Source organism: Schistocerca serialis, chromosome 1 (genome assembly GCF_023864345.2).
Source record: "Schistocerca serialis cubense isolate TAMUIC-IGC-003099 chromosome 1, iqSchSeri2.2, whole genome shotgun sequence".
Taxonomy (NCBI): Eukaryota; Metazoa; Arthropoda; class Insecta; order Orthoptera; family Acrididae; genus Schistocerca; species Schistocerca serialis.
Window position 1 is genome coordinate 1,028,417,577 of NC_064638.1, and position 24,337 is coordinate 1,028,441,913.

At 38.5% G+C, this 24,337-nt stretch overlaps 2 protein-coding genes across 9 annotated transcripts in view; one reads left to right on the plus strand and one right to left on the minus strand.

Moving 5' to 3' along the window:
* LOC126413773 (regulator of G-protein signaling loco) overlaps nucleotides 1-6,476 on the plus strand; it is a 244,224-nt gene extending 237,748 nt beyond the window's left edge. For 5 of the 7 annotated variants that reach the window (XM_050083292.1, XM_050083298.1, XM_050083296.1 and 2 more), the window contains exon 13: nucleotides 4,573-6,476. In XM_050083292.1, coding sequence (XP_049939249.1) covers nucleotides 4,573-5,277 — 705 coding nt within the window. In that variant the 3' untranslated portion in view covers nucleotides 5,278-6,476. Of the gene's footprint in view, nucleotides 1-4,383; nucleotides 4,470-4,572 lie in introns of those variants that run through there. The other 2 variants (XM_050083293.1, XM_050083294.1) reach the window with 2 other exon arrangements.
* A 16,989-nt stretch (nucleotides 6,477-23,465) lies between these two features.
* The window catches only part of LOC126413865 (probable 39S ribosomal protein L45, mitochondrial), a 101,007-nt gene continuing 100,135 nt past the window's right edge, over nucleotides 23,466-24,337 (minus strand). For both annotated transcript variants that reach the window (XM_050083301.1, XM_050083302.1), the window contains one exon: nucleotides 23,466-23,845. In XM_050083301.1, the coding sequence (XP_049939258.1) occupies nucleotides 23,582-23,845 (264 nt within the window). In that variant the 3' untranslated portion in view covers nucleotides 23,466-23,581. The remainder of the gene's footprint in view (nucleotides 23,846-24,337) is intronic.

The following is a 24,337-nucleotide window of genomic DNA, read 5'->3' on the forward strand; positions in this document are numbered from 1 at the left end:
CATTCTGGGAAGAGAACAATTTTACATTTCTGAACGTTTAAGGCAAGTAGCCAATCTTTGCACATCTTTGAAATCTTATCAAGATTTAACTGAATATTTATGCAGCTTCTTCCATATGGTACTTCATTATAGATAACTGCATCATCTGCAAAAAGTGTGAGGTTACTAATAATATTGTCTGCAATATCAACAATGAACCAGGCTTTATCACAAATATATGCTGTAAATTAAATGTGTTATTACAGTCTACCGCTGTAAGGAAAATGATTAATTATTAGAGTTACTAGCAGTTTCCAGTACATAGGTAATTGACCACCATGTATACATTAGCCCTTTGTTCTGCAGTGTTCTTTGAAAATACACTCCTTTTTTTTTTTTTAAAAAAAAAAAAAGAACATTGAAGGTAATGAATCCACACTATATAGTTATCCATTGCCAATCTTAAAAGCTTGAGACAGTTCCTACTTTCATTTCACTTAATGTTTGATGTCTTGTAGTAGCATTGGTCTATCTCTTATGCTGTATTTTTGTTTTATGTGTATTTTGAAAAATCTGTAGCTTGGCCCATAAATATTGTTAATTGTAGAAACACACTGAAAGTTGTAGTAAGACTGGGTTAATATCCTGTAGCATTGAGAGTAGTTTGATTTTTTTTCTCTTCTTTTGAAGTTGCTGACTCTTCTAATGACAGATCTGGATCTCATGTGTGTGACTTCATTATTTACTCCTAGTCATATTAAATGGTTCCTGTGGAACTCTCTATTTTATGTAATATATTTTGTTATATCAATCTCTTGAAATTTTCTGTGAGTAACATAAGAAAGGTTTGTGAGTTTTAGTTATCACTCAGCTTCCTGTACATTGTTTGAATCTTTTATTGAAATAAAACAACCTATAATCTGCTGTGATGAACATAATCAAATATTTTTTTAGTCTAGTCCATGATACACTGTATGAATTATGGCAGATACAAAATTCCTAATAAACTGCTTATAGTGTGATTTTTTTCCACACATCTAAAAGAAACACTGCATTTCATCAATGTACGGGGAAAAAGAGTAAGTTACAAACATGAACAGAGGGAGTCTACATAAGAGTTTAGTGCACTGTCAGCATCAAAGTCATTAGAGGTGGTGCCAGCTCAGTTGGATCAGGAAGAGTGAAGAAATTCCATGTAAAAAAAAAAAAAAAAAAAAAAAAAAAAAAAAAAAAAAAAAAAAAAAAAAAAAAAAAAACCCCTCATGCTGTTCACCAAAAATGATTTAGGAATAGTGAGGTGAACCTTTACGTCAGGCTGGCTGGATAGGGATTTGAACCCTGTTCCTCCAAATTACAAATATAGTGCTCTAATCACTTTTCTGCCTCACGTGGATGAATTCTAACAACAGATAAAAAAGTAATAGTAATAATATCGCCAACTAACTTAGCTGAATGTACAGGATTTGATCCAGATGTTTTTTATTCAATTCCTACAGTGAGAAACGGTGGGCCTAGAGGCCTTAGAAAGGCAGTAATATGGGTAACACTCCCTTGGATTCTAGGTAACATACTGCTACGAGAACCATAAGCGCAACAGATTGTGAAAAAGAAAATATTTAAATATGCGAATATCAAAGTTTCTCATGATATATAAACCAAGACTGTTTTTATAGTACTGTTCTGGTGAGAAAAAGCAGGTGGTTACAAGAGCTTGAAGTTATGAGTTTAGTACTTAAGATTATAGTGTGTTTAAAATGCATTAAATTATGGCTCAACAATGCAGCATTTACACAGTATGCTGATTGGGAGAATAATCATGAAAACAATTCAAAGTTGTAAACTGACAAACATAAACAAGTTTCATTTTTAAGATTGCCATATACTATTTAGAATACTCTGGATTGTTGTTTTAGACACTTCCTGGTAGTGTGTGCTAATTTTTGTCATAAATGCTACAGCAAAATTGCAGTATGTAAGAGAGAATACTCCTCTGTGGAATTGAAACCGTCATATAAGTAAAGATAACCACTTGCTGTGAAGAGCCACTGTTGACTAGGGCATAGGTACATAAGAAAGGTGCAGAAAAATGGAGCACACATTTCTAACATGCATTCTTTTTCAAAGCATAGCATACAATCACACATTCAGTTCACGAGTACTGCAGTTTGGTTAGGCCATGAGAGAATGCATGTACTTGTTCACATGCCATGCATTCAAGAAGAATGCAACTTTAGAAGTTGAGCTGCAGTATTCTACTTCTTATTTATGTGCCTATCAATACTGCCAGATGCTTCCACAACACTGTATATGACAGAGTAAAATCATTCAAAAACTGCCAACCTTAGCCCAGGTGCCAATAATAACTTCTCATTTGTGGCTTAAATTGCCCCTTTAACTATGACATTCACCCAACATCAAATTTAAGTTGTTCATATAACTATACAATTTGCACTAGACAGGGAGATTAGCCATATGAGGTTGTAACCATACCTTCATACATACTTTTGATCCAGGAAGTTGTAGATACTATGAGAAAAAGGTGGTTTACTTAGAAAGCTACAGTAGTGACTAAATGCAGGTTTATTTTGTTAATGAGAACCTGTGCAGGTGTTTATAATGTTTTAACAGAACTATACTTTCAGGTATTTTGCTAGTCAAAACACACAGTGTAGATTACATTTTTAACTTCCATGTGTTCTTTGATATTACAGAAATGTGACATACATGGATACATGGTAATCATTCCTGCCTGCCCACTATAATTTCAGGCTGTCTGGAATGTGTAGTGTCTAATATTTGACATCGGAAAAACAAAACAACTAATGTTACAAAAATAGAGTAAATGTGTCCACCTAAACCTTCAACTGTTCTTCACTGGAGTTCACTTCTCTCTCTCTCTCTCTCTCTCTCTCTCTCTCTCTCTCTCTCTGTGTGTGTGTGTGTGTGTGTGTGTGTGTGTGTGTGTGTGTGTGGGAGGGGGGGGGGGCAGATATAGATGCTTCATCCCTTTTCTCTAGATTTTAAGTATTATGTTATTATGCCAACTGCATTCATAAAGAATTAGCCCGTCACCAAAGTACATCATTTTGTCATACTTATTGAGATGTGACAACAGTCATAAATAATGAAGATAAATTCGAGACTGAGTAATTCCTTTCCAGTAGTTGTGTCTCTGAGATGTGTGTAATGTACTTATTACATTATACAAAAAACTTTTAATGTTATATGTGTGATTTAGTTTGGGAATGTAGCAACAGTATTTATTTCGTAACCTGTAAAAAACTGAAAACGAAGTATCTGGCACCCATGGCACTCCAGTGTCAGTTCAAGAAGCTTAATGTTCTTCTTTTATACACTCTTCAACAAAAACACATGTATAGGCAATAGAACATAAAATTAATTACATCAGCTGGTCTCTTTCATGGCCCAAATCTACACATACTTATCACTAAAGTACTATCCATTTTCTGTAATACACGTATCAACAGCCAAATACAAATGACTGCTACTAGTAAAACATTTGCCATAATAAATAACTTACAAGGGAACCAAGCCTGCTCATCACATTTTGTCTGAATTTATAGTATTTGCAGGACTTGGCCAGAAACGAAAGTGACAGAAGTGGGAGTTCCAGATGGCCAAGCATTTAGAAAAAATAGCGTTTCTGGTGCAAGCCGGGCGAAGCTTGAGTCGTTATGTTAGCATAGTTTCCAGGAGCAGAAAGACTTCAGAACAGTAATCTACGGGCCGCGATGTCGTGTCCGTATGTGGAAACTTTCTCACTTATTTTTTATTTTCAATTTTTACATTAGTTACTCAGCAGATAAACCAAAATAAAAATTTGATATATTGATTAAGGTGTGAAAAGCTGTGAAGAGGAAAGGCAAAAGAAAATTTTGGGGTTGCAAATAATTTCCAAGGTCCATGGGGACTTTATAATTAGCTGTCCAAGAAGGAATAGTAATTAAAGTGTACAGGACTTTGTATTCCATTTGTTTCATTTTGACCTTCGAGTAGTCCTCGGCAATTGCAGCGAAACTGTAGGTTCTCCTGTTTTTTCAATGAACATCAGCCCAGCGTGTGTAAATTATCAACTATAGTATAAGAATTTAATTTTATATATTAAATTCTCGTGTATGCCTTTGCTTTTCATGTTTTTAATGAAAATATTAATAAGTGCACTATATTGAGCATTATTTAGGTTTATTTGCAGTATATATAACGTAAAAACTGAAAATTAAAAAAGTTCCCACATAGGAACTCAAACCCACACCCCTCGTATTACCATTCAGCAGTCTCTCCATTGTGCCAACCACTGCCTGGAAACTACACTAACATAACTGGCTCATGCCTAGCCTGACCTTGCCAAAAATGCTATTTTTTTAAATGCTTGGCTTTCTGCAGATCCCACTTCTGTCACTTTCATTTATGGCAAAGATCTGCATATATCATAAATTTGGACGAAATCAGTGATGCCAAGTAGGTGCAGTCACCTTGTTAGATGTAAGTATATTCAATTTTTTTATTCTTCATTTGTTTATTTTTAAGGTATTGTGAATCATATTGTGTAAACTTATGTTTATCCTTTTACAGGATAAGGAAAATGCCCCACAGACTGGGAAGAAACTTCGAAAATTTAGGCGGAGTGAGGACCCAAGCCAAACAAAATTTTATGATTCTACAGAAGTGCCGACAGCACAGGCAGTTGGGAGTAGCCATGAAAGTTTGCTGCTTGAACCAAACACTAAAAACCCCCTGAACATTGATAAAGAGTCAAGCACAGGCTTGGTTCCACACTTCTTAGACAGCAGTTTTAGTGCTGACAGTGTTGTTCCCAGCCCTAGGCAGGCAGAAGAATACTTTTTAGGTCGATCTGCTGGAATTATGGAGTTCAGTGGGTGCAAATTGACAAGAAGTGAGAAAATTGGTGTCAGTGGAACTGATAAGAACAGTGAGGCAGTAAACAGAAACTCTTCACCCGATAACACACTGGTGGAAGCAGATCTTGGAGATGTGACTCTTACATGTGATTCAACAGATGAGAACAGTAATACTGCATCTGTAACAACACGTTCACGGCAATTAAGTGATCCACCACCTTTGCCTCCAAAACCTAAGCATTTACCTTCAAAAGCTTCTTTATGGGGAGTAAGCAATATCCCTCCATTTCGAGCATCAACAGATGCTCCAAATCCATGTGCAAGGCTTGTTCGTCCTAATGATGTAAAAAGAGATGCTAAAATATGTCGAAGTCGAAGGGCAGTATATCTTGATCAACCAAGCAGCAGCTTTGTGTGATATTTGTAAATATGTATTCATAGTATATAAAATATGAAATGTATGGTGCAGAAGAAAGTTCTGTTTCATTTAATTTTCAAATGAATGTTTATACCTTCAAGTACAAACTTCAACCAAACTTTACACAACTGGGCAAGATTTTGTAATTGTATTGCAAATGGCTATTGTCATCAATTAATCCTTTCCTCTTCCCTCTATACTGGGAACCTTATAATATTACATTCACATTTCAGGGATTACATCATTTAATCACCTTAAAAATCAAGTCACAAATGACTGAAAGTGCACATTGAAAAGAGGTAGATTATACTGTAGTGTCGAAATTAACACTACTACCTTTTAAATGTTGTTCCCCCTGATTTGGTCTTTAGGAACATTCTGTCCAATATGCTCTGTTACTGTGCATACTTCAGTTTCCATTAGTATTGCAAACCTGAAGAGTGGAAAGGAAACATTTCTGTGCAATACAGATGTTAAAACCAAGGAAAATATTAATAAATAATTTTATAATGCGGCTTCAGAATTCAATTGATATTAAAGTTTAAATATAATGTAAAATTGCCATTTATATAGTTTTTTGTGTTTTGAAATGTACAGTTTGTCAAATGTTTGAGTTTTTGTTCTGTATAGCAGCAGTAGTTACTGCTTTTTAGTAAAGTAGAGCCTTTAACTAATTCCATTACTGTTGTTAAATTTTCTGTTGTACCAGAGTTTATTGTTAATTTTCTATATCTTGTTATTCATGTGAGGTGTATAATGGACACACATTAACTTCTCAGACAATCATTCTGTTATATCTTTTCATGTGATAACTGAAGCTTCCTGTACATTTTTTATTACTATTATTTACATTCCGGTGGTTCAGTATTCAAGAAATCTATGTAAGTGACAGTATTTTATGATAGTTATTTTGGGTAATGTGGTAACTAAATAATTCTAACTGTTGTTGCTGAGTTTTTTGCTGTTTGTAGGTTATTGACAGCTTTCTGTTCAGATACAGTATTGAAAGTGAGTGTTATTAGGTGTGTGTGTGTGTGTGTGTGTGTGTGTGTGTGTGTGTGTTTTTGGAAATGTGTTAAATGTTATACTGAAATTTCAACATTATGTACAGACTGTAAATTTTCATCTTGCATATTTATGCAAAGAACATTTCTCATTTTTATGTATTTTTAAAATAATCATCAACCATTTTCTTCATACTCAGAGAAAAATTATGTCTCTTTCTTTTCTGCTCACACAAAAGAACTGAAATATAAATGATTCACAAAATTTACTGCGAACAAGATGGAGTAGAAAATGGCAAACCTTTTAAGCCAATTGTTATTCCATAATTTAAATTGTCAAGTTGTTTGGTATAATAATGCTACAGTTGTGTAAGTTACACTTTACAGAAGAAAGAACACTGTAATGTTTAAATTGTTGCTCACAGCTTCGGAGATTTTTGTGAATATTTCCAGACAGCCAGTATTTCAGTTGTGTTCCATCCTGCTGTCTTTGACTCATCCTAAGAGTAGATGGATGATACACACCTGAAATATCTGTCCTCCAAGTACTGGAATACATGGCAGTATTCCAGAAATCTCATTGAATACTCAAGACACAAGGGAAACTTAAATAATCATATGGACAGCTCTGTGCTGCTACAGTGGAGAACTGTAAAATAATAATGACAAAATTTGATAATATTATTGCATCACATACTGCGCACAAAATAAAAATGATTATCAGAAAAATGAAGAAGAAAATCTAGTTTCTGTTTACTTCAGTGCATTAAATTATCCTGCATCTTTGTATTGAAATGAGATGATTTATTTTGTCAAATACCCAATTATATTACACCAAAGAGATATCAACATACATTTATTAAAAAATCCTATGTCAATGGGCTATAATAGGCAAGCAAATTGCATGTCTCATGATGAGGACAGCACTGTGCAGAGTTTAGCTTCAGGTACTCAGAGTTGCCATAAGTTCTGGGTGCTGAATCCCAACTCCCTCATTCTTACTGTTTCTCCCCCTCCTGCTACTCCCCTCAAGTAGCAGTTAGTACTTCTTGCCACTAGCCTAGCAGCTGCCGATGAGGGGCAGGGGGTGGTTTGTTTGCTTCTGATTCTCGAAAGATTGTTGACACAGCAGCCGGAGACAGCGGTCACTTGTGCACAAGTTGTCTGAGTGTTTGTATGAATGTGTGTGTGCCCTTGTTTTTCGACAAAGGCTATAGCCAAAAATTTAGTTGTGAGAGTTTCGTCGTCTTTTCTACATGCCTGTCTGCAGCTCAGCAATCATCTCTACAGTGGATTGCTACCTTCCTCATTAGTACCGATTCTCAGAGTATTTGCACAAGTTACCTTTTGCATGGATTGATCACTGCAGTCTCATTTCATTAACATGGTGTCTTTGACACGTTAATAGCTGGCCACATGAGTGGACTTCCACCATGGGCCAAAGCCACAGGCCATTTCTGCCAGTATCTCTAACGGATTGGGCTTGCTGATCTGAAGCCCATTGTTTCCCATTAATGTGCAAGCCCTACCTGTCAGATCTACCCGCAGGCCGGGTCTGTTTGTGGCATAATGCAGTGGATTTTTGTGGTTGATCCATGGACGTAGGACTGTGGTGCTCTTTGTACACTATGTACTAATATATTTCTCAAAAGAAAAATTCCACAATACCTGTAAAATAAAAGATATAACACAGTGGGTAATAACCAACAATAACAAACATAGTAGAACCAGCATTTTATTGGCAGTTACCTATACTATTGGCTTACACAACTCTTCCTCGCCTTATACACTTCTTTCAAGATGCCTACATTTTTCTTAGGTTATTTCTGAAATCAAAAAAGTATTTTAAATCTGTCTTGTGGCTCCAAGGAAATGCGTATTTTTGTCATCAAGTGTTTTTTCGTTTTATTGAAATAAAATAACTGCAGTGATCTTAATGAAACACACATACCATTTGGCATGCTTTTTCCATCTAGAAACTGTTCATTACAAAATATGTTGATGTCAGTATTAAGAGTTTTGCTTACAAGGTAGAGAAATATAGAAGCCTTACTTTTTTTTATGTCTTTACTTACCCTTGAGGTCTCAAAATTTGTCAGGGAAAAATGCTAAAACTTGTCTGGAAATCAGGAAATTTCACTTGGGGAAACTTGTGGCAACCTTGTCAGTGCAAACATTCATTAGAACATTTCACAGTCATGGTGACAGAGTACAATGTATAATAGACAAAGGTGAGTCCACTGGAAACAATGGAAAAATTATAATTTATTGAGAATAATGACAAATAAAATGCTTCATTCTTAAACTTTTGTCAGTTATGTCTGTTGAACGAACACCTACAATGAACTTAGCAGAAAGTGTTTCACTAACTGGCAAATGTTCCCGAGTCTTTACTGCTTTCACATGCCACTTTTCTTGCTATATCTTCAAAGTCAGTTTCAATCAATGCAGGTCTCTTCTGGTACCGGCAAGTTTTTTTCTACACATAAATGACAACTGCTTTATGGTGGCTTATGATGCCATGGCCTTTAACGTTGAGAGTTACACGAGACAGATACCTTTCCACATATGCTTTCTTCACCATACTCCATACTGATTCCATTGGATTTAGGCACGAGTATTATGGAGGCAATAGTAGGCTAAGGAAAACTCTGCTTGGCAATGTGCTGGGCAAATGAAATCTCCCAACAACTAAATCCTTTCATCTGATAGGCGCATTGCTGCATGTTTCATAGTCTTGTGAAAAAGTATTTGTAGCCCTTAACCTTTTCTTATTGCAAAACCATTTAATACTGTCAGCAATTGACTTTCATGGCCACCACCCCACCCCACCCCACCCCTCCCCTCCCGCCAAGGAGCTGCCATGTCTCACCTTGAAGTCATCACATTAAAAATTACTTTGCATTTTCTACTGTGTACAGTTCTAGATGGTCAGCACAACTGTCGGGACTAGCTACACGGCTCACTGTTGTTCCAAAAGTCACCACTGTTACACCAAATCCATATTTCACTTGGTCGTGTACTGTAATTTAATTATAAATTACTGTAACTTGTAAGCCTAACTAGTAATAAATACAATCAACAAAATGTGAAAATCATTAGCTCAGTCAGCAGAAACTGAACCATTCTCCAAACTGTTTCTTTTACAAATATGCAGAATCTCAGGATTTACTCCCTTCTACCTCTCTGCTCATAACTTTCAAGCATTACAGCTAAAACTAAATAAATGTGACATCAACTTTAATGCTGATACGCTTTATTGCAAGCGAGAAACACAATATAAATGTGGAGGTTGCCAAAGGAGAGGGTTTGTAAGTAATGTACAGTTTCCCAAAGCAAGACCAGAACTAGTTATTAACCAGAAATCACAAGCAATCAGAGAGTAACAGTGGTCATGCATAAACTTAAGCTGGAGTAGACGGAAAGTGACCTATGACAAAAGTGATAAATGTGAGACCTATATTGAGAAAACAAAAGAAAGATTTATATGTACAAGTGGAAGAGAGTATTAAAGGAAAGAACATATGTTAATGCTTCATGAGAGCCATTTGTATGATGGTAATACCCCATCTTAAATCATGGATTATAGAGATATAAATCCAACTGATAAATTTAGAAATGTGCATAAGTGCTTTGTCAAGTTTCAGGACTTTGCTGAACAGCGTACAAAATGCTGCAAGTGCAGAATGGTTAAGCTATTTTGTCTCCCTTATCAAAAGTACAAAGGCTTTCATCCACAAAAGCATGCTGAACAGTGCTTGAACAAACAAATGTTCAAAGTGGACATTGCAGATGGCTTTCTTAACTACATATGTGATGACAGTCAAGACCTGGTACTGAATTACGGTTTATTTGTCTAATAATAATAATAATAATAATAATAATAATCTAAATCATTTGATTCAGGTATAGGAGACACATCAAAACTGCGGTAAAATTTCACCGTAAACACAGAACAGCTGATGTTAAAAAAACATAGTAGTAGTAGCAGTAATAATAATAATAATAATAATAATAATAATAATCATAATAATACAATTCTGTTATGTGTACATACAGTAAAATCTAATATTTAATTACCCTTTGCTCAAATTATCATTTCATCCTCTACAAATTCTTTTATCGAATAGTAGCATTTCTATCACAAAATCTGCTGTAGCCTCATTTTTGAAATTTCTGGCTTCATATACTATGGAGTCCGTGCATATAATTTCAACTGGTGTGTGAGTAGCATAAAATTATTTTCATTTCTCATGTTATGTGCTGTAGGGAAGGTCACAAAAACATGAACATTGTACATTGAATTTTCTAGGAGACTGGGTTTCACAGGAATTTCATGTCCTCACGCACTTTAGGTAGTGGATCAAACAATGGAAAATCCAAGATGGAATGTAACAATATGAGAGAAGGAAAGTTGCTACTTACCATGTAGCGGAGATTCTGAGTCGCGATAGGCACAACAAAAAGATTCACACAATTATAGCTTTTGGTCATTAAGGCCTTTGTCAGCAATAGACATACATACACACACGCGTGCGCGCGCACACGCGCGCGCGCACACACACGCGCGCGCGCGCACACACACGCGCGCGCGCACACACACGCGCGCGCGCGCGCACACACGCGCGCGCGCGCGCACACACACACGCACGCGCGCACGCACACACGCACGCGCGCACGCACGCACACACACACACACACACACACACACACACACACACACACACACACACACACACACACACAACTTGCACACGCGTCTGCAGCCACAGATAACCGAAACCACACTGCGAGCAGCAGCACCAGTGCACAATGGGAGTGGCAACTGGGTGGGGGTAAGGAGGAGGCTGCAGCAGGGAGGGAGAGGGATTGTATGGTGGCGGTGACAGACAGAGAAGTGCTGCAGTTTAGACGAAGGGCAGGAGAGAAGGTGGGGGTCGGGGGGCCAGATAGGAAGTAGTGGAAAGGAGAGAAATAAAAAGAAATTAAAAGACTGGTAGTGGTGGTGAAATGACGGCTGTGTAGTGCTAGAATGGGAACAGGGAGGGGGCTGGATGGGTGAGGACAGTGACTAACGAAGGTTGAGACCGGGAGGGTTACGGGAACGTAGGATGTATTGCAGGGAAAGTTCCCACCTGCGTAGTTCAGAAAATCTGGTGTCGGTGGGAACAATCCAATGGCACATGCTGTGAAGCAGTCATTGAGATGAGGGATATGTTTGGCAGCATGTTCTGCAACAGGGTGGTCCATTGTTTTTTGGCCACAGTTTGTCGGTGGCCATTCAGGCGGACTGACAGCTTGTTGGTTGTCATGTCTACACAGAATGCAGCACAGTGGTTGCAGCTTAGCTTGTAGATCACATGACTGGTTTCACAGGCAGCCCTGCCTTTGATGGGATAGGTGATGTTAGTGACCAGACTGGGGTAGGTGGCGGTAGGAGGATGTATGGGACAGGTCTTGCATCTAGGTCTATTACAGGGGTATGAGCCATGAGGTAAGGGATTGGGTGCAGGGGTTGTGTAAGGATGGGTGAGTGTATTGTGAAGGTTCGGTGGATGGCAGAATACCACTGTAGGAGGGGTGGGAAGGATAGTGGGCAGGACATTTCTCATTTCAGGGCACGATGAGAGGTAATCGAAACCCTGGCGGAGAATGTAATTCAGTTGCTCCAGTCCCGGATGGTACTGAGTTATGAGGGGAACGCTCCTCTGTGGCCGGACTGTGGGACTTTGGGAGGTGATGGGAGACTGGAAAGATAAAGCACGGGAAATTTGTTTTTGTACAATTTGTTGGGAGGATAATTACGGTCAGTGAAGGCTTCAGTGAGATGGACTGCTCATCACTGCAGATGCAATGACCATGGGTGGTTAGGCTGTATGGAAGGGACTTCTTGGTATGGAATGGGTGGCAGCTGTCCAAGTGGAGGTATTGCTGGTGGTTAGTAGGTTTGATGTGGACGGAGGTACTGATGTAGCCATCTCTGAGGTGGCTTGTTGGGTTGAGGAGGATCAGGTGAAGCAAATGGGGAAGAAGTTGTTGAGGTTCTGGAGGAATGTGGATAGGGTGTACTCACCTTTAATCCAGATAGCAAAGATGTCACCAATGAATCTGAACCAGGTAAGGGGTTTAGGATTCTGGGTTTTTAGGAAGGATTCCTCTCGATGGCCCATGAATAGGTTGGCATAGGATCGTGTCATGCAGGTGCCCATAGCCGTACCCTGGATTTGTTTGTAGGTAATGCCTTCAAAGGAGAAGTAATTGTGGGTGAGGATATAGTTGGTCATTGCAACTAGGAAGGAGGTTGTTGGTTTGCAATCCATAGGGCATCTGGAAAGGTAGTGTTAAATAGCAGTAAGGCCATGGGCATTTGGAATGTTACTGTACAGGGAGCTGGCATCAACAGTGACGAGCAGGGCACCGTGTGGCAAAGGGACAGGAACTGTGGAGAGTCGGTCGAGGAAATGGTTGGTATCTTTTATATAGGAGGATAGGTTCCGGGTAATAGGTTGAAAGTGTTGGTCTATGAGAGCAGAGTGTCTCTCCATTGGGGCTCAGTAACCAGCCACAATGGGTCATCCTGGGTGGTTGGGTTTATGGACTTTAATAAGCATGTAGAAGCTGGGGGTGCGGGGAGTGGTAGGGTTAAGTAGAGAGATGGACTCTGGGGAGAGATTCTGGGAGGGGTCTAAGGATTTGAGTAGTGACTGGAGATCCTGATGGATTACTGGAATGTAGTCAGTGTGGCAAGGTTTGTAGGTGGAAGCATCTGACAGCTGACGGAGTCCTTACACTAGGTAATCCTTGCGGTTCAAAACAACAGTGGTGGAGCCTTTGTCTGCAGGTAGGATTATAAGGTCAGGATAAATTTTTAGATGGTGCACTGCGGTTCTTTCTGTGGATGTGAGATTAGTTTGCATGTTGACGGATTTGGAGAATGATGGCGAGGCAAGATTCGAGGTTAAGAAACTCTGGAAAGTTAACGGGGTGGTTTGGAGGCAGTGGGGGTGGATCACGGTTGGATAGAGGAGTGAACTGAGTTGGGCAGGGTTCAATATTGGTCTCTGGTTGAGTCTGGCTGGTCGGGTTGGTGGCAAAAAAGTGTTTCCACTGTAAGGATTGGGAGAAGGAGAGAAGGTCTTTAACAAGTCCTGCATGATTGAAAGGTGAGGCCTTTGGAAAGGACTGATATTTCTGTGGGACTATGGCTTCTGGAGGAAAGGTTCATGACTGTGTCTGGGTCTGTTTAGGTTCTGGGTTCTGTGTCGTAGTGGGAGGGAGTTTTCGAGGGTAGGGTAAGTGTAGTAGATCTGAGAGACGGTTTGTCAGCTATGAGGGGACATGGAGGAGATTTGGAGATTGTTGTAGAGGTGGTGGACTGTGGTACTCCGAGGCCGGGAATAGGAAGTGAGCAGGATGGAGAGTTTTTTGAGGTGGCATTGTACATGTTGCTCAAGTTCCTTCAGGGCAAGAGTTTCAATGTATGTTATGGGTTCCAGGAATTTGGGATTACATAGCAGGATAATTTTGCGGATGGAGAGAAGGTACTGTAAGGAGGCTCGGGCATGGATGATATGGTTTTGCAGGACCATGTTGGTAAGGGCTAAGGATTGGGGAATCTGAACAGGTGGAGGTCATTGTGGAAGGAGTGGTGGCAACCAGAGATGGGTAATTTGATGGTAAGGCCATTAGGGGGGATTTCATTAGCCAACCAACGACATGGGAACAGTATGTGTGACTGGAATCTGGCTAGGGATAAGGAAACTTTTCTGTATTGATGCGGATGGAAGGGGCAAGGATCCATGGTGGCCAACCCCGTCGCCACTCCCATCATGCCTGGTGCTGCTGCTCACAGTGTGGTTTCAGTTATCTGAGACTACAGACGTGTGTGCAAGTTGCATTCGTGCATGTGCGTTTGTGTGTGTGTATTGCTGACAAAGACCTTAATGGCCGAAGCCATAATTGCGTGAATCTTTTTGTTGTGCCTATCACAACTCAACATCTCCGCTACATGGTGAATAGCAACTTTCCTTCTCTAATATTGTTACTTTAGGTAGTGATTATTTGGTGTAGAAAAGCTAGCAACTATCAAGGACATTATTGCCACATATTGATTGATTTGATTAGTTTAGTTGCAGACTAATATTAAGACTTTTAATCCAATTTTCAGAATTTAAAAAAGTAGTGTATGTGTATGTATGTGTAAACATCATAGACAAACTTGATCCTTCCTCCTAAAGCAGAAATACTGACATTCTTCATAAAGCAAAACATGCTCTTCAGTACGCACTTGGTTTCTTCCACACAAAATAACCAGTAAGTGACTCGACTTCCGTTTCCTTCATGTTTCCTGTGTGCATAGGTCTCATTTTGTCCATCTGTCTTGCATACCCTTCACTTATCTTTGCTACCTTCTACCTCTTCCTTTTATCCCCCTCCATCTTCTCATTATTAACCATTTGCAGATGGTACAGTCCTCTTCCTGTGATTCCCATTTATTTTCTTCAGCACCACTGTCTTTCTGTCAACTATAGGGAAATGGTCATCAAATTGAAATGACAATCAGATAAAGGCAAAAAAAAAAAAATTCTTGCTAAGCAGATTCATGCACAATCAGAATTCAGATAAATGTTGTCTTTTAGGACTGAGTGTTGCATCAACTGCAAAAAGATTAGAAAGTAATGGTGGAAAATGCATTAATGAGGAAAAGCATTTAGAGCCTCCAGTCTAGTGAGACATACTAGAATAGGAATTTCCATCTTCTACTATCTTGAGGCAGCAGGAAGTTCAGTTGAGCAGGCAAGGACATCTCTAAAAATAACCCAGTCAACGACACCAAACAAGTTAGACCGGATGACAAAATTCGTGCTGTTGCAAATTTTTACATAGTGGTAGCAGGGACTGTCATGAAGAAAATATGAAAAATCATGACCTAAGGGGTCAAAATCAAACTACACTACATTTCCTACAAAAAAAGGTCATACTTGTTTTTTCTTTAGGACTAATGGTTTCTGCATTGCAGGGGATGGAAAATCACAAATTATTAAAACTACTCACCAAGTGGCAGCAGGAGAATACATGTATAAAAAAGTGCCACAGTCTGAAAGCTTTCAGGGCCAATGGCTCCTCCTCCTGGCAGGAGGGGTACAGGAAAAGTGACTGGTGAGGTTTACGAAAAAGAAGTAGATTTCGGAAAATTTGCCCAGAACCCCGGGTCAGGGGGGACTTACTGGAAGGGATGAGAAGGAAAGACTGATTGTTGGGGACTGCACCAAACAAGATTGAAAACCTGACCGCTTAAAGGTGGAAGATAGGTAATTTGCAAGGCAGAGATTTACTGCTAAAACATCGTGCACAAGTCAGAAAGCTAAGTGCATTGTATCTTATGGAAGTGGATGGGGGACTGAGAAAAATTGACAGGTCAGAAAATGAAAGACATAGAAAACTAAAAAGGAGTGAAGAAAGGCACAGTTACTGTGGAGAAATGCTGGGACCAAAGAAATTAAGGCCTGGGGGTGGCTAGAATCAAAGACATGCAGCTTTGTGAGTAGATTTTTTATCTATTCAATTACTTGTATTTTCAAAAATTGTTTATTTTCGTTGTTAGGAACATAAACTTAATGTTTATCTTAAAATGACGTGAGTTAAAACAAATATTAAATGTGTGTACCATGATTGAGTGTAGGAGAACAGTGTTAAGGGATACATTGAGTTCCGGGGGTGTAACTGGGTTGGGAACCGGGGGGGGGGGGGGGGGGGGGGTAGAAAGTGCAAGGAAAAAAGTAGGTCACTGGATTGTGCTCATGCACTTCCCTGCTTTATAGGTCTGCAAACTTGAGATCAAGCAGGCGATTCCCCACTCTACCTCACTGCATCACACAAAACAACAACATGATGTTTCCCACAGTTACACCAACCATCCACAGCATGCCTTAGCAATCACTGGCAATACATGTTTATTTTCCACAAAATACATTAACTAGTAACACTAATACAAGAAATGCATACAGATAGAATCTGCTTAAATCTCGGCACACTGTTCTACACTGCTAGAGGGGAAATTGATTCTTAGTCATCCTCTATGGCAGCTTAATGTTCTTCTGGTAAAGGAGAGTTCCCTCACCATAAGCACTGCTCACTTTTCAGTTTACAGATAGACTATACCTCCCTAGTATTTTGTGCCCCAGTTCTCTTATGAGTAGACTTCACTGAGTACATGTTTATGTAGTGAAGTTATACTCACAAGGGGAGGCCGCCAATTGTGAAATTCAGACTCGATTCATACTGCGCATAATAAAAGCTCATGGCCAGAGGTGTAATGCTGTAGAGAACTATTAATCGTAGAGAGTATTTCACCGAAACGGTTTCTTTTAATTGTCGATTTTCTCGACAACGGCTGAGAAGTGTATCTTGGTGCTTTGCCACATTACACCTCTGGCCATGAGCTTTTATTATGCGCAGTATGAATCGAATCTGAATTTCACAATTGGCGGCCTCCCCTTGTCAGTGCATTAAGTGACTACTTATTTTTAGTGAGCTATTATGTAAAATGGCTCAACCAATGGAACTGTCAACTGTCCACCAAACTGAAGAGCCTGTTCCAAGTGTAACATACTGTCAATATGTATTTGACAATGTGGATTTCATTGTCTCCAATATCACTGTCAGTAATACTTTTTACAGGATGAGGGGTACCAAATGCATCATCCCAGCCTCGGCTCTCCCACCACCTGACGAGGCCCAGAGACTTTTAAATTGTCTCCCTCTGCAACACAAGCAGGTCACATATGTGCTATAGAACTTCAGATATTTTAACATAAGTCAAGTGAAGCATTACAACTGATTGCTGTTGTAGACTCGAATATGATTAGTCCCATTCCATCAGACATATTCACACCCATCTTGCAAGACGAACTGTGGATGTGTGATAAGTGGATACACACAGTGCAGCCCACTCTACAAGTACCAACAGTCCTTGAATAGAAAAGATTTATGCAGACTACCAGTAACAATTAATGGTGAGAGAAATGCAGTAACTTTCTGGTCATTAATTAATTTTCCACCAAGTGACTACATGATGTTGTAATACACTGCCAACAATATACAACAGCAAATTACTATGTTTACCAATCCAGTCCCTTTCCCACTGACAGTACATATGTCACTGACATCATCACACAAATTAAACACTTCTCAACCATTGTTTACATGAACATTTTTAAATAAAAGCTCACTTAACAACTACAAATACATACTCATATAACAAACTGACAATAATTCCACAACATAAAGGCTCTCCTGCATTTAGTAATGGTACAAACATTTAATATTTGCTTTGAACCTGCTTCATTGAAAGATAAAAATTAATTTTTTACTGGTTTCAATCATCTGCAATTTTTCCATATCCTGCTTCAAATTAATCCAGAAAAACATAAAAATCCTTCAGTTAATCAACAAAAAGAAAATACACAAAAATTGTCACAAAAATAAAGAAACACAGCAATTTAACTCTTAAAAATTAAATCAATAGGAAGTGCAAGGAAGCTATCACAAATGGTCTGCAGAAAATTTGTGAAGAAATACAAGAGAAATGATTGTCTGAAAATTCAGGAAATAGTAAAATAAAAATAATTTTTGGAGAATGTAAGGGCAAAGGCTTCAAAAAATTCAGTTGTTAAAAACAGAGGAGAGAGCTGATAAATGGAATGAGTATACTTACGGCCTCTGTAAGGGGGAGAAACTGTCTGTGGACATTATAAAAAATGAGAAATGGGTGCCAATTTGGAAGAGAAGGGACCCAGTGTTAGAGTCAGAGTCTGACAAAGCCTTAGACGGCTTGTGGTCAGACAAGGTACAGTTAACACTACTTCAGGATTTCTAAAGCCACTGGAGGAATTGGTAATAAAACAATTATTCAAATAAACATACTTCAGGAGTAAAGGAACCACACTGAATAGCAGGAGCATTAAAGTTGTCACCAGTCACAAATGAAAGGGAAAGAAAATGTGCTAGCTTTCAGCACATATCCTTCGTCAAGCTCAACTACCCCCCCCCCCCCCCTCCCCCCCACACACACACACACACGCTTTCAGAACATATCCTTTGTCAAGCTCAAGTACACCTCCCTCCCCTCGCCGCCGCCTCCCCCCCCCCCCCAAACACACACACACACACACACACACACACACACACACACACACACACACACACACACACACACACCGCTACACTGTGCCAGTTGGACAGGGTGTCACAAAGTCAACTATTCAAGTTAAACTGGACACTTACATTGGACTTTCAAAAGAATGTCATCTGCACAATCCTGAACATAGAATGGTCAGATGAATGCAAAACCTTTAGTACAATCCGCTCTAAAAATCTAGCATGAGTTTCTGACTACAGTAATGTATAAAAGAATAGAAAAGAAAATTAAGGATCTGTTAGGTCACAATAAGTTTTGCTTTATGAAAGATGCAGTTGTGACATTACAAATGATAACTTGGGCTTAAGAAAAGTGAAGTCTCTCATAGGATTTGTCACTTTACACGAAATGTTCAGAATTTTGAAGTGCTGCCAGATGTTTGAAATCCTCAGAAATATAGGTATATGTTACAGTGAAAGACAGGCAAATATACAGGGTGAAGCAGACTTCCACCAACAAACACTCAGAGATTGCTCAGGTATAACTTCTGAGTATTTTGATATATGGGACCCACAGTCTCTGGCAGCTGGTTACTCGGTTGTTATGTTTCATTTACTTTCTTGCCCCATTTAGCTTTGTGTTTGTATTGCACTGAAAAAAGTGCACAACAGTACAGATGTTGACATAATGAACGGTGTCCTGTCTGGAAACAATGATGATGATCCAGTCACTCACAGTACTTGCTGTTGTGAACAATAATCTCCACTTCACTCTTCACCTTCAAGTTTATATTCAGTTCCGACTGGTTCTGTCTACAATTTTTTGTTGCAACAGTGTTAGTACTATGTTGACAGTGATACACAGCAGTACAAACATGGTTACTGATGGAGAATTCATTGATATGCACCTTGTTATACTGATCTGTTCCTGTAACAATGGCAACATTTCAGTACTTTTGCATTTAAGGGTTCCTGCATTACTCTGTGTTGTTTGTTGTACACTTTGGTTATTGCGTAATACAGGCTTCTTTGCTGTTATGAAGGTATTTTCACAGAAATAAGAATCCCTGAACAACCTCTAAAAGTTTGTTAGTGGAGTTCTGGTTCGCCCTGTATTAATGTACAAGAACTAAGTGGGAACAATAATGACGAAAGACCAGAAGAGAAGTGATTACATAAGACAAAGATACAGACTTTTCCCTCTACCATTCATGCTAGACATAAAAGAAGCAAAGACTGAACTGAATGAAACATTCAGGACTGTGATTAAAATTCAGGATGAAAGGATATCAGTGACAGTATTCACATTTTATACTCTGTGAAAGTGAGGAAGAACTGCACAATCTGTCAAATGGATGGAACAGTTTACAGGGCACAGAATATGGACTTAAGGTAAAATAAAAACTTGGCCAGGTGTGAGTAGGGTTCGTGCACAGAATTAACTATGTATACAGAAAGTTCATCCATTCCAAGAATCAGGAATCTTGACCAGTTTGTCGCTTACCGTCACTGATATTGATCCTAGGAACTCCCAAGATTTTCAAGAATGTTTTACTTTCAATAATATAAATGTGAGATGTCATGCAGGAGGCAGTTGATCATTATTGTAACAATCAATCGTTCTCCATTCAAGCTGACTGGGTCACAAAGGTACATGTCAAACGTTAGGCCAGGAATGACTTTATTGCTCATATGACACATTACAGAATTCACCTATCTTCAGATATCCAGGAATGAATGCTGCACATAGATATTGGATTTGGAGCTGTATGTGAAAGACAGACTAGTCTGTGAATGGATGTTTGACATACAATTTGAAACACCATATCTATGTGCAGTAATCACTCCTGGATATCTGATAATGGATAAATTCATAAGAGCAATACAGTCTCTCCTTGCCTGACGTTTGACTTTACCACTGTGAACCTCACTCCTTGCCTGATGTTTGACTTTACCACTGCGAACCAGTCAGCCTGTATGGAGAAGTATTGAGTGTTGTAATTGCTAGTTTGACTTCGGATAACAAATGTAAAATTACAAATTAACAATTTTTGGATTGTTTCCTTTAGTTGTATAGTGAAGCCTTACTTCTTGCCAAATTTCATCCTTACAGATAAACGGGAAGTAACTCATAGGTTTTGATGAGTGAGTATAAAAATGTGTGACATAAATGGCTGTACCTTCTGACTGCACTGACTTAGAAGCTGATGTTTATTACACCACCAAGAGACCAGCGACCTTAGCATGTGACACAAAATTTCAACTTGATATGTCTACTCACTCCCGAGAAAAAGGGGTCTTAACAGATGGACGAACAGACAGTGTGTCAAATAAGATTTTTTTTCATATGATACAATAACAAATTTACCCTTTTTTAGATTTTTTCCCTTTGGTTGTACTGTGGAACCTTCCTTTTTGCCAAATTTTATAATTCTAGGCCATCATGAAGTATACTATAGGTCTTGATAAGTGAGTTTATGAGTATTAAAATATGTGACACAAATGGCCATACCTTGTGATAGGATTGACTTACAAGATTCAGTTTTTTACACCACCACATAACCATAGACCGAAGTACATTACATAAATTTTAACTTGATAAATCTACCTGTTCCTGAGACAAAGAGTTTTTAACAGTCAGACAGAATGACAACAAAGCAATCTTGTAAGGAATCCATGTTCACTAACTGAGGCATGGAACCCTAAAAAGGATAAAAAATATTAAGCAGCAACAGAAATGAGAGTGGTGCCAAATGTAACATAAAAAACGGGTGCCATGTAGTATATAACCCGGATCAAAATAATGCATGAGGGACAAAAAAAGGATGAAACAAGAGTGTTCATCACCAAACATAGACTCTTAATATAATATTTCCATCCTGTTTTATTGCTTTATATCTAGGAAGTTAGGTGACTTTACCATACAATCTTCAAAATACTAGACACGTCTCTCCCTCATCTTCAAACCTAAAATAGGTACATCTTATAAATTCATTGCAGTTATGCGATTAGTGGTACACATATACTGACACACTTCTGAGGTGAAAACGCTGAACAGTACTGATATGAAGTAACTAAAAATCACATTACTGTTTCTTTCTCACCTGAAACTGTGTTGCAAGACACTTGATGATTTGTAATTTGGCTGCAGGTAAAGTTCCATCTACTCTGTCAAATGTTACAAGGAACCAAGGCAGCCTTTTTACACCCACACATTTCCTAATCAAGTCTTTTCTGCTATCAAACATATATACAGGGTGTACATCAAGACTGAGAACACTTTCAATTATTTATTGCACAAGAACTAAACACTGTACAGATGTCATACATATTGCATTTTGAAGAGAAGCTCTGAAAGCTTTGTTTTAAAACAAAAATTCGATATGCGAACCATTAGTGGCCTGGCAGATGTCAATACGGTAATAGAATTCTTGCCATACTCGTCCCAACATGGCATCGTTGACTGTGGCATCGCTTTCCGTATTCTCCCCCTCAGTTCTGCTACATCATGTGGTAAAGGCGGTACATACACCAGACCTTTAATGTGTCTCCACAGAAAAAAGTCACGTGGGGGTGAGATCTGGTTTTTGTCAAACTCCAACACACAGAAAGCTCACTCCGCACCTGAACTCACCATGTTTGCTACTAACACTGACTATCAGCAAATTACCAAACTATGCTGTGGCGGCATACATGATAAAAACTTTCAGGGTTTCTCTTCAAAATGACACATGTATGATATCTGAACTATGTTTGATTCTTGTGCAATAAATAATTGAAAATGTTCCCAGACTTTATTTACACCTTGTACTATACTTCCTTGTTAACAGAAGAACTCATGAGATTAGCTCAAAAACAATAGCCAAATGATATACTGTCACAATCTAGTAATGAGTGTCAGTTAATTTATCAAGTGTCATAAGGCTTGTCTTTTCTCAAAAAATAATTTCTTCACCATAACTTTTCTTGCAAAATCTGTTGTTGACAGTGCTTGCAGAATCAATCAATCAAAATTTCATCAAGCTACAAGAAACAATTGTTCAAAAATGTCCACAAAAATAAAATATTTACAATTATATTCTGCAAATATACCAACAAAAATAATCAATTTCTGAAAACATACACACAGTATAATTGGATAGGTAAAAAAATCCTTGTCTGTCTAATAATATTATATTAGCATTCTGAAAAGATTAATTTAACACTGTTGTGATCATCAGTGAAATATTCCACTCTACATCATAGACAATAAAACAGATGGACAGCAGCTGGACTGGGAGGACAATGGTTTGCAATAGGCAATACTGAGGATACTCTTCTCAAGAAAGGCCACTCTTTTTGTATTGCTTTCCACTTTAGCTGACTTTTGAAGATGTTATTTAAGTGTGCAAGGTACAGGCATGGAGAGCAGGGAACAACAGCACAAAATCATAAACTAAACTATAGCACAAACATAATGCTGTGATCTGGTATCTGACTGACTAGTTGGAGACAGGATACATGCTGCAACACAAGGATACTAAATACCCCATTCCACATATAAAACAGTGGAGAGTCAGTTGGTGCACTTGCTGTGGGGACTGTTACACATCATATTGAGGACTATTTTAGTAAGTTACTAAATGTGACAAAGGTTGGATGTTGGATGTTGATATACTACCACATTGAAGTCCTTAAAGATAAAACACTTGTTCAGCTGGAAGTTTATGGGGGAAGGAACTGATCGTGACCTTACCTTAAGTGAAACCACAATAATTAACATCACAAATGAGATACCACATGTCATAATGTCCTCCATTAAATATGATATTCGATGAATAAATCCATCTGGTAGTTTCCCTCTGTACTGATAAAAGACAGGACACTGAAATAATAATGTCCCCTGTTGCCTCATTAAGGCATGTCATGGATCAAATCATTGTTCAGAGAAAAAAAAAAGTGTCTTCCAGTAGGGGGCACATTATCACACAATCACTGTAAGCTGTATGATAACAATATTCCAAATTTTTAAAAAGCGCACCTATTTCATACCATAAGTCAGAAACATCCAAATAAATTTGTTTATTCACTTACACAAATTCATTTTTTTTCTTCAAATATTCACAGACAGTTTATAAAACACTGCATAAGTACACAAAATACAATTGGACAATAAACAAAGATCATACATTTGAAACTGTTTCTTGTGCCTTGTTTTCAGGAACAGTCTGCACTTGGGTTTCAACTGGTGGCTCTTCAGTCTTTACGTAAGTTTTTTCCATTGGTTCTCTTGGGGGCATCCAATCTGGTATGATTTTATCATGAATTCGCCAAATGCCATACTGATTAGCCATATGTTTTTCGAAGACAACATACTCCAATACATCTTTTGCTAAAATTTCACTTCCATGCATCAGGCGGCCGAAACGATCATATACTGCCAGGATCTAAAGAAAAATAGTTTATCTTTAATTAAATGACACAGTATACATAACAGGTTGCCAAAATTATTGTAAAAAAAATAAATAAATAAATAAATAAAATAAAAAAGTGGCAAATCATCAGCCACTCTTCGGAGAGCTGCTTCTAAAAATATTGTTGTTGTTGTTGTTGTGGTCTTCAGTCCTGAGACTGGTTTGATGCAGCTCTCCATGCTACTCTATCCTGTGCAAGCTCCTTCATCTCCCAGTACCTACTGCAACCTACATCCTTCAGAATCTGCTTAGTGCATCTCTTGGTCTCCCTCTACGATTTTTACCCTCCACGCTGCCTTCCAGTACTAAATTGGTGATCCCTTGATGCCTCAGAACATGTCCTACCAACCGATCCCTTCTTCTAGTCAACTTGTGCCACAAACTCCTCTTCTCCCCAATTCTATTCAATACCTCATCATTAGTTATGTCATCTACCCATCTAATCTTCAGCATTCTTCTGTAGCA